The 17,611-nt window shown below is 35.7% G+C and overlaps 1 protein-coding gene across 1 annotated transcript in view; it reads right to left on the reverse strand.

Annotated features, from left to right (window-relative positions):
- scara5 (scavenger receptor class A, member 5 (putative)) overlaps positions 1–17,611 on the reverse strand; it is a 66,119-nt gene that overhangs the window by 332 nt on the left and 48,176 nt on the right. The window contains exons 10-11 of the mRNA XM_054618862.1: positions 15,995–16,060; positions 5,673–5,861 (exon numbers count right to left, since the gene is read on the reverse strand). Coding sequence (XP_054474837.1) covers positions 5,673–5,861; positions 15,995–16,060 — 255 coding nt within the window. The remainder of the gene's footprint in view (positions 1–5,672; positions 5,862–15,994; positions 16,061–17,611) is intronic.

Below are 17,611 nucleotides of genomic sequence, written 5' to 3' on the forward strand. Positions count from 1 at the left end.
GCAGCTCAAGTTGACTGCCTTTTGTCTTGTTTTTTTTTATTTTGGGATTTTCTTCCATCTGATTGGCTTAGTTTTTTTCTGTCTGGCTATTGAAGTTCCTGTTTTGTTCAAAACTCTGCCTTTTGAAAAGTAAAAAAAAAGAAAAATATATATATATAAACATTCAAAAATCCAGAGGGTGTGATTTTGGTTTCAAAAGGGGGGGATAAACAATTTAGAAGAACTCCGAGTAGTATCTGCAGGGTTTTCCTTTAAAGCTGCATACAGCCTCAACAACCCTCACCAATATTGTTATCTTCGTTTTCGTTTTAAAAACTGAACATCTCTTTTTATTTTTAACAGATACATTTGACATATTTTCTATTCTTGACTATTGCAGAACTTGTCTTTTTCTTTTATCTACTACTATGTTTAATGTGATTGTTAACCACAAAATTACCAAGGCAAATTCCTTCTATGTGAAAATCTAATTGGCAGAGAAATGATTTCTGATTCTTTCTTTTTTTAATACTTTGTTAAACAAGTGCAGAAGATAACATATATTTACTTTTGCTTACATATGATGTTATTCATACTTACAGCTTTCCTACAATGTTAATATATTTTATCAGGAAAATAAAAAATAATAGTGATAGTAAAGTAAAAAAATAAAGGAAATAATAACAATTGAAGACAAAAAAGAAAGAAAAGAGAGTAGACTATGATGGTGGGCATACATAATACACATATACCTACAATCTGCACTGTAGCATTTTTACGCAGCTGGTGTTCTTCTCTTCTTACATTTTAAGAGCTAGTTGTAGATTCTTTGGGTTTGGTGACCTTTGAGTAGTAATTTCTCGGACAGACAAATGATTCTTCAGTTGTTGCTCTGCTTTTTGCCAAAAGGTTTAACGGTTATATGAAGGTTAAAGGTTTAAAGGCAAGTGTTATTAGATGCAGAGACATAACTCAGAAACAGTCGTCATCATAAGTGTATGCATACAAGTCTTCTGATTGAGACAGCAAGTACTCCTCACAGAATTGTTGATCAGATATCATTGTATCCGGTAATAAAATCCACAGTTCCAGCTGGTAAGCCGAGCTTTTGGCAGTATTGTTTCCCTATAAAACTTTGGTTCCTGTTTGTCAAACCGGGACTCACTGGAAGGTTTAAAGAAAGTTCCTTCAGTTGTGCAAAAGTTTTTCGAGGCTCAGAGGAGATGGTGCTCAGCTGTTAGGGAATAAGAGTTTAAGGAGGGGTTTATGCGCTGTAGGTGAGAAGAGAGGCTGACTCATCAGTAATGCCCTAAAAACAACATCTGGAGTCTTGTAACCGTCATCTCTGCTGCTCTGCTCTATGTGGCAACTGTTTATCATTCGGCTGTACAGAGCTGTCAGTGAGGGATTCAAACTAATTGTAGTGCTTAGAAAAAAATTGATAGAGAAGAGAAATAAACATGATGTTGGCAAAGTCACGGACGAGGAAGATAAAAAGCACAAAATCAAAATTCACATAAAACAAAGAAGTAATAATAATAATCAAAAGCAATAGTTCATCTTTGGGCAATCTGGCACATGAACTTGAATAATTTGAACTCTTAGTCTTCTACTTCCATTATAACCTCTCATAACTGGCGAAAAGTTCAAGGCACTGTCAAGATCAAGACAACTTATGAGTAATATGAATTATAGCCTAATAAGAGCCATCTGAAAAATATTTACTGTTGCTGTGGAACGGTACACTGAGCCAATCTCCTAAATTATTTTTAAAGTCCATTGTCCTTCATTTATGTCTGACATTATTATGTAACAGAGAAAAACAAAAGAACGACCAAGAGGTTGCAAAATACATTGGTTAATACTGACGGCAAAGGAAACCCAAACTAAGTGTTTCTGCTTTCTCATGTTAACGGTACTCTCCTGCTGTATACAACAGGGGTTAATTCATGATTTGCAAATGTATTTTATTTTATGTTACAAAAGTGGGATGCTCCTCTTCAAAAACCAAAGGGGAGTTGCCCCTTTACATTATTTATCTACATTAACTAAGTATAGTTATCATAATACGTTTTTAAGTTAAGCTGTACCACTTATTAAAATTGAACAAACTAAGTATCAATTTCTTTATTTCTTCAACGTGTAAACTGTGCGTTTTTTTACGCTCTCTTGTATTTGTATTTATATACAAAATGTTTATTCCACTATAGTTCTCATGAAAAGAAATCAAGAACATGAAAATAAGAGATAAGAGATTTTAAAGCCAACACGTAAACTAAAAACACACTACCAAAGAAAATCTCTGTTGGCTTCAACTTTGAGGTATAAATGTTTTTTTATTTATTACATGGCTTTTATGCCCAGTATAATTCCGATCCCGTTGAATGCACCATTTCATTGATCGAAATCAAACGCATCATATCACTTCAATACCATGCTCCATACTTAATTGATTGTTTGAAAAGCATGCAAGATAAATCAATCAAAAAATTGTCTCGACAAGCTCAGGTGTCTGTTTTGAAAGACAAATAATATAGTTCAAAACATAATTCACTGCATTAATAAATCAAACTGTTAATGTTTTACTGATTTTCTGCAGCACATGTGACAATGACCCCATGCAGACATCTCTCATGCAAAAGAGAAATGTTATGACTGTTAGACAGCACGTCCTTCCACCTAAGTTGTGTTGTTCCATTAAGGCTTTGCTCAAACACTAAAGTTTTAGTCAGTTGCAAAAACACTGTCAGCTCTGACGCCACACTGAGCTGAGACTTGATCACATGTTTGTTACTGTGTTTGAAAGACAAAAGAATGCTAACACTGTTTTATGATTTTAACCATATTAGAGTTCAACTAGAATTAGAGAAAGTCATCATTGGACACATAAACTTCCTGCTGAAACTAACACTAACAAAACGTAGGTTGAATCGGGTCAATTTTATATACATTGCCAAAAATCCCAAATCTAAATTTTGCTTCAAAGGGTTTACAATCTGGACAACAGATGGCACTCTCTATCATTAGACCCTCAATTCAATTAAGAAAAAAATCACAAAAATACAATAAAGCTTTAGTTGGCAATAAAAGTTCTTCCAGGAAAATGATATGTAAACACTTTCGTTGGTCCACAAACAATGCATATTTCTGTAAAATCTCATATAAATGTTGCCTTTAAAGGCTCATAAATGCAAATAAACAGCAAAAATCTGCATCTCACTCAACCCATATTCTTCCAACATTCCTGCTTTGTTTCACAACGTAAACAAAAGAGAAACTGGCTGCAGATTTGACATCTTCAAAGCAGCAGGAAACAGCAGGCGCACGTGTCTCCATGCAGGCGTGCACTGGATGGAAATGAGGTATGCACTGGGGAAAACATGAATCCCAGCTGTTCTGCTGCTGTGCCTTCTCAGGGTGTGCTTTAATGGACAGGGACCTTTAAACTGTTTATTCTGAATCTCAACACACTTTTACTGTACTGTCTGCAGGCCAGAGGGTCAGATCGCTCGCAACAAATTTATGACACTTCTCACAAATAAGTGTTGAATCCCCGAAAACATCCATCTGTGTGAGATTTTAAAAGGAACACCCAGGCAAGATTTAGAAAAGAGTCACTCAATTTTAGAACGATTGGAAGGATTACAAGGCTGTTTGAATAAATGTGCTGACATAAAACAACCCTAGAAAATCAGTCAGCCCTGGATTTTGTTAAAGCGCACTTTTTGTAGCTTGGTAACTCACTCTCCTTGAGTGCTGATGTCTGTGTCTTCTCACTGATTATGAGGTCAAACAAGCACTGTTCTTCTGTTTCTAGTCCTGGAAGATAGAAATCACTGTCCCCCTATGCAAAGAAAACAACTATTCTTCTTGCATGTTTCCAGTCTTTCCATCAATTTGTCATCTTGATTGTCTAAACGTTAATTTTACTATGTTGGTTTATTCTGTACACACAGCATCTATTGGTTTCTGATTTCTTTCAGTTTTTACCATAATGTTTTTTGTGGGTTCTGTGGGTTTTTTTATAGCATGAATCGAGGGTCGAAGGACTAAGGTGTTGTAAACTGTACATATCATAGAACCCCTTAAAGCAAATATGTGATTTGTGATATTGGGGGTAAAAAGATATATCATTTATTAAATAATTTGAAAAAATAAAAAGAAGAAAATGAAACATCATCTCAAGCGACCCATAAAAACCAAAAACTTATTTCATGGTTAAGATTCAAATTAAGGAAAAGAACACAAGTTTTATAAAACTTATCTCTAAAAAATACTGAGGTTTTGATTTCCTGAAACACTGTTGGAAAAACTACAGGCCATCACAGCCATTAACCATCAATGTTAAGAACTAAGAAAGTGCACTTCAGTTCTCTTTATGACCTATACATAGGATAGAATGTGAAAGTTAATTCTAGACTTTGGAAACAGCAGTTGACAAATCAATCTCACCACGAGGTCAGCAGATGAAGTTGGCCCATGTTGTCATTGAATATATTGTCAATATTCAAATTTACATTTTTCTGAGCACTTCAAGGACTTTCCATCCATGTAAAAATCATTACGGTAGCTGACAAAACAATCTCACCACAAAAAAAAACATTGAAAATGTATGTTCTGAATATAAAAAGTTAAAAGTGATTGTCTCATCTTAAAATATGTATTTGAATTGCAGATAGTTTGAATTGGCTCCAGCCCTGATGTAAGTCACTGCTTTTGTTTGGAGGTCGTCCCCGGGATCAAACGCATGTTTCCACCTAATTTTCCAGACTTTTTGGTAACAACTCGGAATGATGTAAGGCCGACTTGGTGAATGAAATAAAATGTAGAGGGAGAGAGAGAGAGAGCGAGAGAGAGAGAGAGAGATAGACAGAGACAGAGAGAGAGCGAGAGTGATAGATTTGACCCCTGAGACTCTTTCTTGACGACATCTGGCTCGCATGATTTTCCCCATAAAACCTTAATATTAATCCCTGCAGCATTTTGGGGCATTGTTACTGCAGGTAAAGTTAGTAAAAGTGTTAGTAAAAATCTGAACTACTTCCATCAGTAAACTTCATCATGGATATGTGCTGTGGGATACATTCCCTTTTACTTATTTCCTGTCTTGATTGAGATGTTCTTTATTCCAAAAAATGACCACTCACCCATTAAGAATGAGCCTAAAGGGAGAGTACCTTCAACCTTATAATCAAAATATCATCTATTCTTTCTCGTCTTACAGCAGTTAATACTGGTGTTTACTTTTAATACAGCTGATAAATTCACTTTATTTGTGCATTTTGTCTGTTTGCATACTGTTTGTCTTGAGCGTATGAGTTTGGACACATCCTGGATGATGAGGCTGAATGGTAAATAGTCTATATACAGTATACTGGACAATCAGTAATGCAACTGCATATTTTATCAGCTGTTGCTAGACAGCTTATTAAGCTAATGTTAGCTTGAATGGAATAAGCTAGCTTCTTTTGTTAGGTGGTTCAAATATAAACTTGATGGCTACATATTTTAAAATTCTGAGGCTAAAATTACAAGTCCAAGGCAAAAAGTCAGCATCCTAATAGTTGTTGATCCATTTGATTCAACAGACATTAGCTGAATCCAATGGCTGCATGGTCGGCAGGAAAACAAACCAGGAAAACACACCAGTAAAACAACAGCTTGTATATGTTTGAGTGTCGACCATCTCATACCCTGTCCGAAGCGTCCGGTCTTATGGACCTCAGCGACTCCTCGGTATCCCAGCATTCTGCACACCACGTCCCCATCCTTTTTGTCCCAGACGTCGTCACACACCGTCCCCCAGCGCCGTTCGTGGAAAACCTCCACACGCCCTTCGTGAGGGCCTGACCCATTCACCAGCCGCACCAGGGTCTCCTCCACTGCAACACAGACAAGCTACATTAACATAATGATCTGTAAGCAAAGGGAAGTTTTGCAATATGTATGCAAATAAACATGAACTGGCATTTATATACATTTGGTTCTACAATCGAATGTCTTTGGAGGCAGATTATTGGAGCCTCCAAGCTAAAAAAGTTTGTAGCAAACTGCATCAGGATCCTTAGCGTGCAGACAAATTGAGTCTTTATTATTTATGCCAACACAACTACATTTAAAGAACACATGACTCTCTTTATCCGGCACTTGTTGGCATGACTTTGAACTCAAAATGAGCAGATTATTCTCATTGCGAGTGTTTATGAATTTAATGAAGCCTTGTAAATCAAACCAATATGACAACAAGCGGAGATGAATAGGTTGTTTCAAACAAACTGCAACAGAACTTTTTATCCAGAAACCACAGAAATAGTCTTGATTCAAAAACAAAAATAAATACAATTATTTCCATTTGAAGTCACTTTTTTCTTTTTTCCTCTTATGTGAACCCCCTTTTAAAAAGTTTGGGGTTACAAGAATTTGGAACTGGATCATCTGACTATCATCTGAACATAATGACCTATAGTCATAGAAGATTTTGAAATTCACAACTTCAATCTTTTAAACTTAAGCCATCCGTAAGCATTTATCCAGTCACCTTGTTGGACAGAACTACAGCAAGCTGGTTAAAAAAAGATTGTTGTAAATCCACAACTTGTTGTTTTTTGACACTTTTGGTTTTGGTTCATTAAACAAGATATTAGGTGTTTTTAGTGAAGCTGTGTCTTCATATTTACTAAGAAAACAAGAGTGGTATCAATCTTCTCATCTCACTCTCTTTAAGAAAATGAATAAGCTTATTTTCCACATTATAGAACTGTTCCTTTAAAGTAGTAGATTACTAAATACAATATGAGAATCCAATATAAAGGCCTACAATATAAAACATGTCAAAAACAACAATAAATTGTACAATACAGGCCAAATATTGTGTGCATTGAGACACAAATAATCAGAATTAAAGTAAAAGTATAAAGACGTAAAGCTACCATTAACATTTTTTATAAAATTACACTGCAAGTCACTGTTTGACATTTGGTTATTTCTAGTATTAGCAGTTTAAATCCTATTCACTTATGTTGCTGCTTCCCGTGTGAAAGTGGAAATGGCTGTCTCCCAGCCAATGTTAATATAAGCAAAGTTGTGGGATTCAGCTTCTTTCAATCCTTAACTCCCAGCAGACAAACTCAGAAAGAGACTCTCTAGACATAAGGTTGTGAAGTCCAAACACTGTGTGTCTACTAAAATACACCTACGAACAGTGAGAATAAGGGATGTTCGTGACGCACGCCTGTATGTACACTGTAGCACCTTTATCTGAACTTCTTGCAAGAAGAATTAGATTTTTGTGAATTAATATGCAAAGTGCCACCACATTTCAATAATCAATAAAAACTGGTAAAAAACTTGTTTTGTCCTCTGTTTCATTGTGAAACATGAAGCAGTTTGATTCACAACACATGGTAGCATTTTGCTAGTATCAGTTTGAGATACATGTTTTACAAATACCAGATTTTAACACAATATATATTTCAGGGTATTCATTTTTTTTTATTAAACAGTAAAATATTATAATTATTAAAATACAATTTGAAAGAAAAATCTATAGAGTGTCTGGTTTGAGCCAGTTCGCTGGATTCAGGGTTGGGGTGCCTTGCTCAAGAACTCGCAAACAGAAATGTACAACATTATATCTACATTGAAGTGTGTGTGTGTGGTGTGTGTGTGTGTGTGTGTGTGTGTGTGTGTGTGTGTGTGTGTGTGTGAGGGAGTGTGCTTGTGTTGGCTTGATGGATTCTCGTATTCCTGAAACTATGCTGTATAATTGACTTAATTTATCACCTTTCATAGCGCAGAGAGAAAAAATTGAAAGAAAGGTAAACAAACACACACACACACACACACACACACACACACACACACACACACACACACACACACACACACACACACACACACACACACACACACACACACACACACACACACACACACACACACACAATCTGTTTTAATACATGCTCGCTGACCGAGACAGACAAAGTGCTGAAGAGTAAATACAGACACATTATCTAGACAGGATATTGGTCTCATCAGACCATCATAAATTCTAACGGTGTACCATTTGACTCTCATTAGACGGTCAAGTAGTTTGCACCCACTAGCCCATCATAATTTACTACCCACCATAACATCATACTATTAGATCTGCTGCATATATTTGCTGCAGAAAACCAGCAAATTAAAACCAGAAATTAGGGGAACTTTCAACCTTTTTTCTAGACAAACTTAAAGTGACTGAAAGAGAGGAAAGCAACAAGTGCAAAATAGCACATACTTAGTTTTCAACAAGGAATGAGTAATTCAGTACTCAATTACCTGATGCAGATGTTGAAACTATTTGTTCACTCGTCAAATACAAAACAGTCTGTCTTTTTTAAATTCCTATTAAGTTGGATAAAACCTGGAAGATTCTGTTGGCATGAAGATGAAGAAGTATTACAGTAATTAATATGTCTTATACTGGTTAACAACTCTTTTGAACAGGATACTTCCCTCTTAAATGTCATTAAATGAACCACCAGACAAAAACTGCTCCAACACCATTTTACCATATTTTTTGCTAATGGTAATTTCTAGTTATGGTGGTATAAAGTTACCCTCAATCCTAGTACACTAGTCAATGAATAACAAACTTTTCTTTTATCTTGTGACATGTTTTTTTGGTTCAGGAGAAACGGGATACAGAAAAAAACAGTATAGTTCTTTTATTATCAAATGAATTGATTGAATTAGTGTTAATATCAGATTTTATTTAGATTACAGACATTTTATGGACACTTATTTAGTTATTTTTACCACATAGGAGGTATCTTAAAGACCAGAAATCAACATTATCTCCAAGAAGGAATCAAAACTATAAGGCAGCCACAGATGTGACCATTTTTCCATGACATGAATGCGACATAAACTACAGAACCACTGACCTATAAGGGCACTTCAGAGTTTCCATTTCACCTACAAACTTTTGTCTGTGGATTGTAATCACTCATGAAAGTGATAATAACATAAAAGGAAGAATACTAAGAATCAGTCCCTGGACTTTGCTCTCTGTGTTAACAAATGCATGATGTTGCCAAACAGCATGTTTTAAATCAGGGTAAGTAAAATTTCTTGTAAGAAATGGGTTATACAAATAGCATGTTGGGCTAACTAGCTTACTACCTGCAGTAGGAACGCTAACATATTGTTATTTCCATGGAAAAGGGGCACATTGTGTGCTATCGTTACATTATTGTGTGGGGTTATACATTAAGTTTTCTTAATCTATGTAGATTTTGACCTGTTTTATCGTTTTGGGGAAGTTTACACTCCAGCAACCCCAAAACAAATGGTTACCCAAGATAGAGTTATGTCTGCTGAACACAGCTGGTTAACCCTTATCCTCACGCCTTTTATCTTAAAATAGTTACAAACAAACAAAATACAAATACAATACAAACAAAAACTAGGAGATTTGTGGTATGGGGATCCTCCCCAAAGAAAATGTAAAGGTTTCTGACTTAAAACTATGCAACTGTACACCATTTTAGACCATATACTTACTACTTTAGCACCCAAAAAGCTTAAAGCCAAACTTGCTATAGTTAAATAATGTTTAATTATAATTGTTCTCAACCGGAGTTTAAACTAAACTAAAATGTTCTATTACATCATGAAGCAAACGCTGCCTTAATTAGCTAGCTAGCTTCAGCTAATAAAATCTGACAGCAACAGTCATGAATTCATCAAAATCCACAGGGACAGGCTAGAAATGAAGCCTGCTTTTTAAAACTGCTGTCTAAATTCGATTCATTGATATATAAAAACTTGAGTTGTAAATCTGCCTGTTAGCTGAAAATTTGTTACACGCAGAGTGCGAATTACCCGTTGGCCTTCAGGGGGGTCCCGTCTCTGCTTTCATGAAAGGCACTAGATCGTATTTGTCCAAAGGGGGTCTATTAAGGTCCACAAACAGACGTATCAAATAATTGTCTTATGATTTTAGATACCGCAACCATAATTTGCACACTGGTTATACAATAGCAGAAAGCTAAACAGGCCTAGAAACACCAGCTAAGGGCAGTTCATTGTTTGGTGAAAACATTTTCAGGTGTCGTTCACCCTTGTTTCAAAAATGTCTTTAAATATAATTTAAAAAATCAACATGTCAAAACCACAAATTTCATTTCGGATTAAATTTAAGAAAAATAAGCCAAAAAAAAAAGCTACATTTTACTTATAACTAAGATCTTAAGTTTATGTAGTTAATGATTTTTATAGAGTCATAAAGCTTGTGCTGTATAATGTATGGGAGAGTGAAGTTAGCAATCGAAACAAATACTTCTTTAGTCAATAATGCATACAAAAGAATCAAGAATCCTGGTGTCTAATGTTCACTTTTGACAGCCAACAAAGTGGTTTACCATAAACTCAGTAATTTGGACAACAAGCCTTATAACTTTCCTGTGCATGAGATATAATGACAAGGGGAAACTAAACGAGCCAGTTCCAAGTGTTGGGGGTCGTCCAAGTGGTTCAAACCTCAGAGGCCGGGGGGAGCTACAGGCCCAGACTGAGAATACCTGAAGAAGGCCAGAACAGGGACCGATCGCATATTACTAATGTTTATCTGGCAGGCAGGAAGGGTCTGGACTGAAAAGGATTGAATGAATTCAGGACAACAGTTAACCAGCTGCAGCTGTTCAGAAAATGTCCTCCTTACCTTACCTTGTCTTTCACATTATTTGCTCTTGTGTTTTTTATGTTTTCTTCTTTTGACTCCTCTTCCTGTTAAGCGTCATTTGTTTACTTCTAATTTGATTATCTTGCACTCTCAAAGTTTGGCGTACCATACAAGCACATTTTTAAACCAGTGTGTGCCTCTCATGTGTTCTTTGTTTTACATTATAAACCATTAGTTTAACATTTAAGGAAATACCCTTATTTCCTTTTCAGCCAAGTGAAAGTATATAGTATATTTAAAAGTACTTACAAATCTCCGTTTTTTTTCATAATTTATTCCCAGAATTTTGAGAGGCTCGCAATGGATTTGCAATGGATGCAATAATATGTAATACTGAATGCAGCATGTCTGATTCATAAGCTATTAAAAGAAGCAATGACTATAATAGTGTTTATCAATGACGTGCCTTTGAACTGAATACTAATGTAATATGTTGAAGGAATAGTTAGACAATTTGAGAAAAATGCTTTGCCTTCTTGCTGAGAATTAGATGAAAAGATTGATACCACTTTCATTTCTGTTTGGTAATTATAAGACCTCAGCCGGAAACCGGTTAGCTTAGCTTAGCATGAACACTGGAAACTGTTAGCCTGGCGCTTTCCAATGGCCACAAAAGCAGCCTGAAAACACCTTTAAATCTCACTAAAATTAGGATCATGTTGAAGACAATGAAAAGTGTGGCTGGATATCGCCACAGATTTCCCAATTCGATTCAATATTCATTTATGGATATTTTAGTTACAATACCAGTTTGACTCGGATATTAAAGACATTCTCTGCTGTAAATTGTGCAAGGAACCCTCTTACCTGGAGCATAACAGTGAGCAAAAATATTAGTGTTTACTAAATGTTATTGTTAGTATTTGGATATTTGTGGTATTTCCACAATGATTCACCTCAATTTGGCACATCTTATGTCCAGCTCTTCTCTTTCTTCATAGTTTTTAAATCTAAATTGCAACCATAGAGTTGCCTTTAAGCCTGGCGGTGACTTCATTGTAGCAGCTCCCGTCATGTTTTCATTCAACTGAGGTTCGCTAGAGTCTTGCACATACCAGATCTCATTGCAAAAAGAACCAGAGGCTGGCCACGCAATCTATATGGGATCATTCAAATGAAGATCAATTTGAGATTTTTAAACCTAGCCCTAGGTGAATGGGTCGAACTGGGTCTGATTCTGCAGATACAATTTAAAATAACAAAATATTATTTAATATTTAAAGTGTTCTCAGCATGAGTATTTTGTGCATGTGTGTTTGCTTAGCTGTGGTTGCAAATTTTAAATGAATAAAATTAGATTAAAACTTCACTGTCGGGTCGTTCTGATAATTTAATTAAGCAAAAAAAACATAAATAATATGTGAGAACTGAAGAGTAGAAAGTAGATATGTATTGACTAATATCTGATTATGTTCCTCAGTACTGATGTTGGAGGATGACATCAAGGAGAGCGTTTAGCTTGACTTCAAATACAAATAATAACACTGTGTTTTCATGAGTCCCAAGCTAAAATGATTTAAATTTGGATCCCTGGAGCTGCGCAAGTCCATTGTAAAAACAGCCTGCTCAAGATCAAACTGCAAGCTCAAGGTATGAGCTGTCTTTATGTGTGTGGATGTGTGTGTAAGCATCACTTCCAATCACTCTTGTAATACATCAAATGTCAAGAGAACATTACACAAAATGAAAAAATGAAAAAATGTGGTGTTTTGTTACAAGTTACATACACATAAGAAAACCTCTTTAAGGAATTATAATAGGGAAATTGTTGGACTTTAGCCTCAACTAATGTCAGACGTATTTCATGCCAAACCCTCAAAATCTATCCTAAGTGATACAGACCAGTCCAAGATATTCTGATCCATTTCTGTTGAATTCAGGGAACCATTGAGAGTTACAACATTGTAAATGGATTGTGTAGTGTATCTGCTCCAACATGATCTTTAGCATGTCCAGCTAAGTAGCTAAAAACCTACAGTGGTACATCCAGGCCACCTCAGGTATATAAGTTTGAGGGGATACAGGTTTCCACATTTTGTGGATACTTTATTAGACTAATGTTAGCGGCTCTGTGCACCATGCAGACAATATGTATTAAAGCCGTTTATATGGTATGTAAACTGTTAACTGCATTTTGATAAAAAAGACATGAAAAAATTTAGAACAGGTACCCAGAAATATTCATTTCTTTTGCTTTTGAGGGTTTCAAAAGAGCTAAAGATTCTGATCCTTTCAGTGACATAACGTTCTGTATGGCAGGTTAATTGTGTGTTAACATCCAACATGTGTGGATGAACGTCGTTTTTATCCCAGAGGCAAAACTTCAGTGGTGTTGGGTCACTCATTCTGGTGCACTTTCTGGTAAGGATCATATGGGTATGAATTGGATGCTTTGAAGCGTAAAAAGATCTGAGTCATGCATCAAACGATAAGTCAGCCACATGAGGTATGTGACAAGAAAGGGAGGCTGTGATTGGATACTTCTGACAGCCAGCAGCATGTGGTCTCAGTCAGCCTTTCTTTCTCTGAAGCCTCAAAGATTCGTGTCTTGTAAATGATGTGAGGAAAAAATTGTTTTTTGACGTTTCTTTAAAGGGAAGAAAAATATTATTTAAATGGGCTCGGGTTCGTGTCTTATTGATGGGAACTCAACCACATCGCTTATCACATGGAGAAAAAACATACTGATGTAACAAAGGAAGAAAAACATTTGTGGCAAAAAAAAAGAAATGTCTGTGGTTTTGTGAGTCATTAATTTTTTTTCTTTCTAGCAGGTTGGTGGTTTTGTAAGAGGTTTCAGCTTACACTCACAGGACATATGTATATATGTATAATGGTTTTCAAGTCCTTTTGATGTACACTAAACCATGTGGTTCCACATCGAGTGTCAGAAACCGTGAGATTACTGAGAAAAGAAAAGCAGATCCTTTAAACTTCCCACAGCTCTTTGCACAGGATATCAGGTGTGGCAGAGATCTATGAGGCCCATAAAGTCATCAGCTCGTAAATTTCTGGACTTATATTGCCAACTTTTGATTATGTGCACTGATATTTTATTACAGCAGTGTTTCTGTACTGTGTGGCCGTTAACGGTAGAATATTTTATACAATTTATCAACAGTGTTTATTTGATTATACTTGTGTATTTAGCTTTTTCAGACATTTGTTGTAAAATTAACGTTTTTGAAGTTTAAATCCCCATTTTACGATTTTGGATCTCTTGTTAAAATAACATATTTTGAATGCAATCATTTGATAATGTCTGTATATATAGCTAGCTTCTCCCAGTTTTGTGCCTCTCGTGTATTTCTACTACCGTACATTTCAGACAAAGAGATACAGCATCCGGTTTACACTGTTCAGTAATTCTTTGAGAAAACCAAGAGGGTTCAGAGACTCTTCTAACTTTCGGGATAAAGAATTGTCCACTCCACATTGAAATATTTTTTCGCAATATAAATTAAATCGGTAGCCGGAAATGACATATCTCCTTCATAAAGTTGTACGACATGAACCAAACTTATTGATGTATTTTCACTTATATTGTTATATATTTATGTTTCTTTCGAATACGAACAACAAAACAACATATGAATATTTTGCGTGTGCTTTACAAAGAACATGGATATATTGCATCATTTCTAGCTAAATGGATTAGGAAATATGGTGATAACTGAGAAATGGGTTTAAGATATTTCTTATTGTGCACAAACTGGAATCATTCTTTCATCGAGATGTTTAGAAGTGTCTTTGAGGACTGACTGCATGTGTTGTTAAACAACGTTCTTTTCTTTTCTTTTTTCAAAGATCGCCAGGTATACATTTCTAGGTCAATCGGATGCTTATCTATGTAACTCGAATGTTTAATACACAGGAGGCATACATTTAAGCTACCACTCCACCACTACAGAACTACATTACAGAACATGGGGAGTCCAGCCACTGTAAAATTTAGCAGAGGTCCAAAAATGGCTAATATGTAGATTAAACAGAGTTATACAATCTGGTGTTCCTGTTGTTTACATGAGGATCCAATCAATTATGATGTATCCTGACGAATCAGGTTGATGCTTTCTGCAATAAACATTTTATTAATTAATCCGTTTATATCTCATCTTTCTTTGCAGTATCTGATCACAGTTTTATGCTGCGGTGAAATGCAGCTTCTCCACAGAGATTTGACTAGTGCTATTTGTCATTCTAATACTTTAAGTTTAAAAGCTATGCTTTGATGTCCCAAATGAAATTAAACTTGAAAACAAGTGTCATTATCAAATATTATTCCTGTGCCCACAGTCAGTTGTAAACAGTAACTGTTTATTCAAATTCTGTGTCTGGAAGCATTGCTGAATGAAGAATAAAATAATAAAAACGTTTCTACTGTTGGAAAAAGAAGATGCTGGTAACATAAGTTGGTATAACTTGGTTTTCCGCAAAGAAAATGTGTATAAAACACTTAATTTCAGTGTTGAATCTTTTAGCAGACCATGTTCACTTTACTGTTGAACCACATTGGATTAACTGACTCCGAACTGGTCTGTCGGCAAGCAGCACATTAATGAAGTCCATAGAAAAAAACAAGACTTGGAATTTCTTAAGATGCATTTCCACTAAGAAGTTCCTGGTAATTTCAAAAAGTCCAGGGACTACTTTTCAGGGAACTAAAAGGTTCCTTTAGCCCTTTGTTGTCTGTGTTTCAATTGCGGCCTAATGACCTGGGACTGAGGAAGGCTGCTGGTGGTCACAGGGGTAAACACACTTTGGAATCTAACAGTAGTGAGAGCAAAATTTACTTCTGTTAAAAGATTTGGATGTGTGTTCTATGTGTTTGAAGCATGAAGAAGCTACAACTCAAATTTGATAGTGCAACCCTGTGTTTTACTATGACAAATACATGAACCTTTTACTAGAATTGAGACATTACATTATTTCTCATTCATGCTGGGGACCCTGGAAGATCCTTTCAAGGATCTCTAAAAGGTGGGATGTTTAGAGATGTGAAGTTATGTCATCGCAAAACCTCATAAGACGGAGGTTTCGGGGGGGATGGTTAAGTTAGCAAAACGTGTGATTTGGACATGGGCCTTTAAAGTGTTCCATCAATCAAGTATATTAAATTGCCATAGCAGAGTCATATCAATCGTTTTTTGCACACTTCATACACATTTTGGATTGCACAGACAAATATGTCATCTTGCAGATATCGTTAAAAGAACAGCAAACATCCATTATCTGTTTGTAACTTCTTTCTTTACACCTTAACATTGTAACTCACATATTAACTCTTACCTGTTTTCTCTCCTCTGTCTCCTCGATCGCCCTTCTCCCCCTTAAACCCCTTTTCTCCTCTGTCACCTGAGGACAAATAGAAAAACAAACTGGAAATCATACAGACTCGTCAGGACAAGAAATAAAATCTGAACTGGTAAAATAGAACTCTCTATCTCAGACAAACATTAAACTTGACCTTATTTTACTTTATAGATGCCGACTGTTTCTAGACTTTTTACAATCTCATTGAATTTGTGAGAGCAAATGTTCTAGCATCATCCTTTAGTTTCACGTATAACACCTTGCTTGCGGTTTATTTACAGTTTGTTGTTTATTTAACTTTATTTAGGCCTAATCCTATATGTTTCAGTCTTTGCATGTCCAGGGACCATATTGAATTTAATCTGTGTCTTCTTGTGTGTTATATTATTATATTTAGGTTATTTATTAAAGAAACAAATCAAATCAAATAATCACTCTTAACAACAGACTTTTAAATGTTATAGCAGTAAAACAGTAAAAACATTATAAATTTGTGAGTTTTTCCATTTTTTTCAGATTTTGTGCTTAAAAAATTTTCTAAAAATATTCATTATAAATAATTCAACTAGTGGCAAGTGGTTTTACAAGACAGGACGTGCCAGGGCTAGCTGGTTAGAATGCTAATTTCAGTAGATATCTCGGAAACACAATACATAGATGTCTTGGACATAACGTCAACACTGTAACGATTACCATTCCGTTGTTATGTTAGTACATTGTTTTATGTTTTAAACTAAAATTCTGGCCAGATCTCCCATTTTGCACCTTTCCAGAAGGAAAACCAACAATGGTTGACCTATTCATCAGTTGAACCCGACACGCAAGACCAAAACCTATAAGTGTACCCTCTACAGACAGTGGCAACCACAACATAGCACACATGGGGGCAGAAATTGGAAATAAGACAGAAACAGCTTAACGGTCGACAGGTTTAGATTTTAAAACCTTTCCTCAACCTCAAAACCCATTTCCTCTACTTTGTATATTTTTTGCAAAAAATAGTCTGCCCTGTAATCTTGCCTTGTGATATGGGCATAAAATGTGAAAAATTAGAGGACCCCCACACTGCGTCCGGTTCTTAATTTACATCTAAAAGTTGTGGTTAAATGTTGTTTTTATGTGAGGTGACCGAGGTTGAAATAGAGGAAGCAGAAAAAGAGTTGATAGAAGTAGAACTGAAATAAAGGTACCAGTGTCAAGATCATTTTCTTGGAGTGTCTTTACAGTGTAGATGTTTGCGTGTTGAAAAACAGCTCAGCTTCAATGTGAGGGAAAAACAGCTCTCATTTGTGGTTTCTACAAAATCACGGTACGTTTAAGCACTCCCTCCAATCAGCAGCTTGGATATGTCTGTTTTTGTCATTTGTTTTCATTTTAAAATATGATTCTAATTCAAACTTGGGGAATAACCTCCAAAGCAGGAGGGAGAGTCTGTTTCAGTGCCATTTGTTGTTAATTCTCAGCCATGATTTTTGAAACCACAAGTCTGTTTTTGCCATGAAGCTATAAGAGGATCAGCTTTAAGTCATGGCATTTATCCCACCCTTAATTTGAACCTTTATTTCACATCCCAGACCACAGGGCCAGCTGCCA

This window comes from Anoplopoma fimbria, chromosome 18 (genome assembly GCF_027596085.1).
Source record: "Anoplopoma fimbria isolate UVic2021 breed Golden Eagle Sablefish chromosome 18, Afim_UVic_2022, whole genome shotgun sequence".
In the NCBI taxonomy this organism is placed as follows: domain Eukaryota; kingdom Metazoa; phylum Chordata; class Actinopteri; order Perciformes; family Anoplopomatidae; genus Anoplopoma; species Anoplopoma fimbria.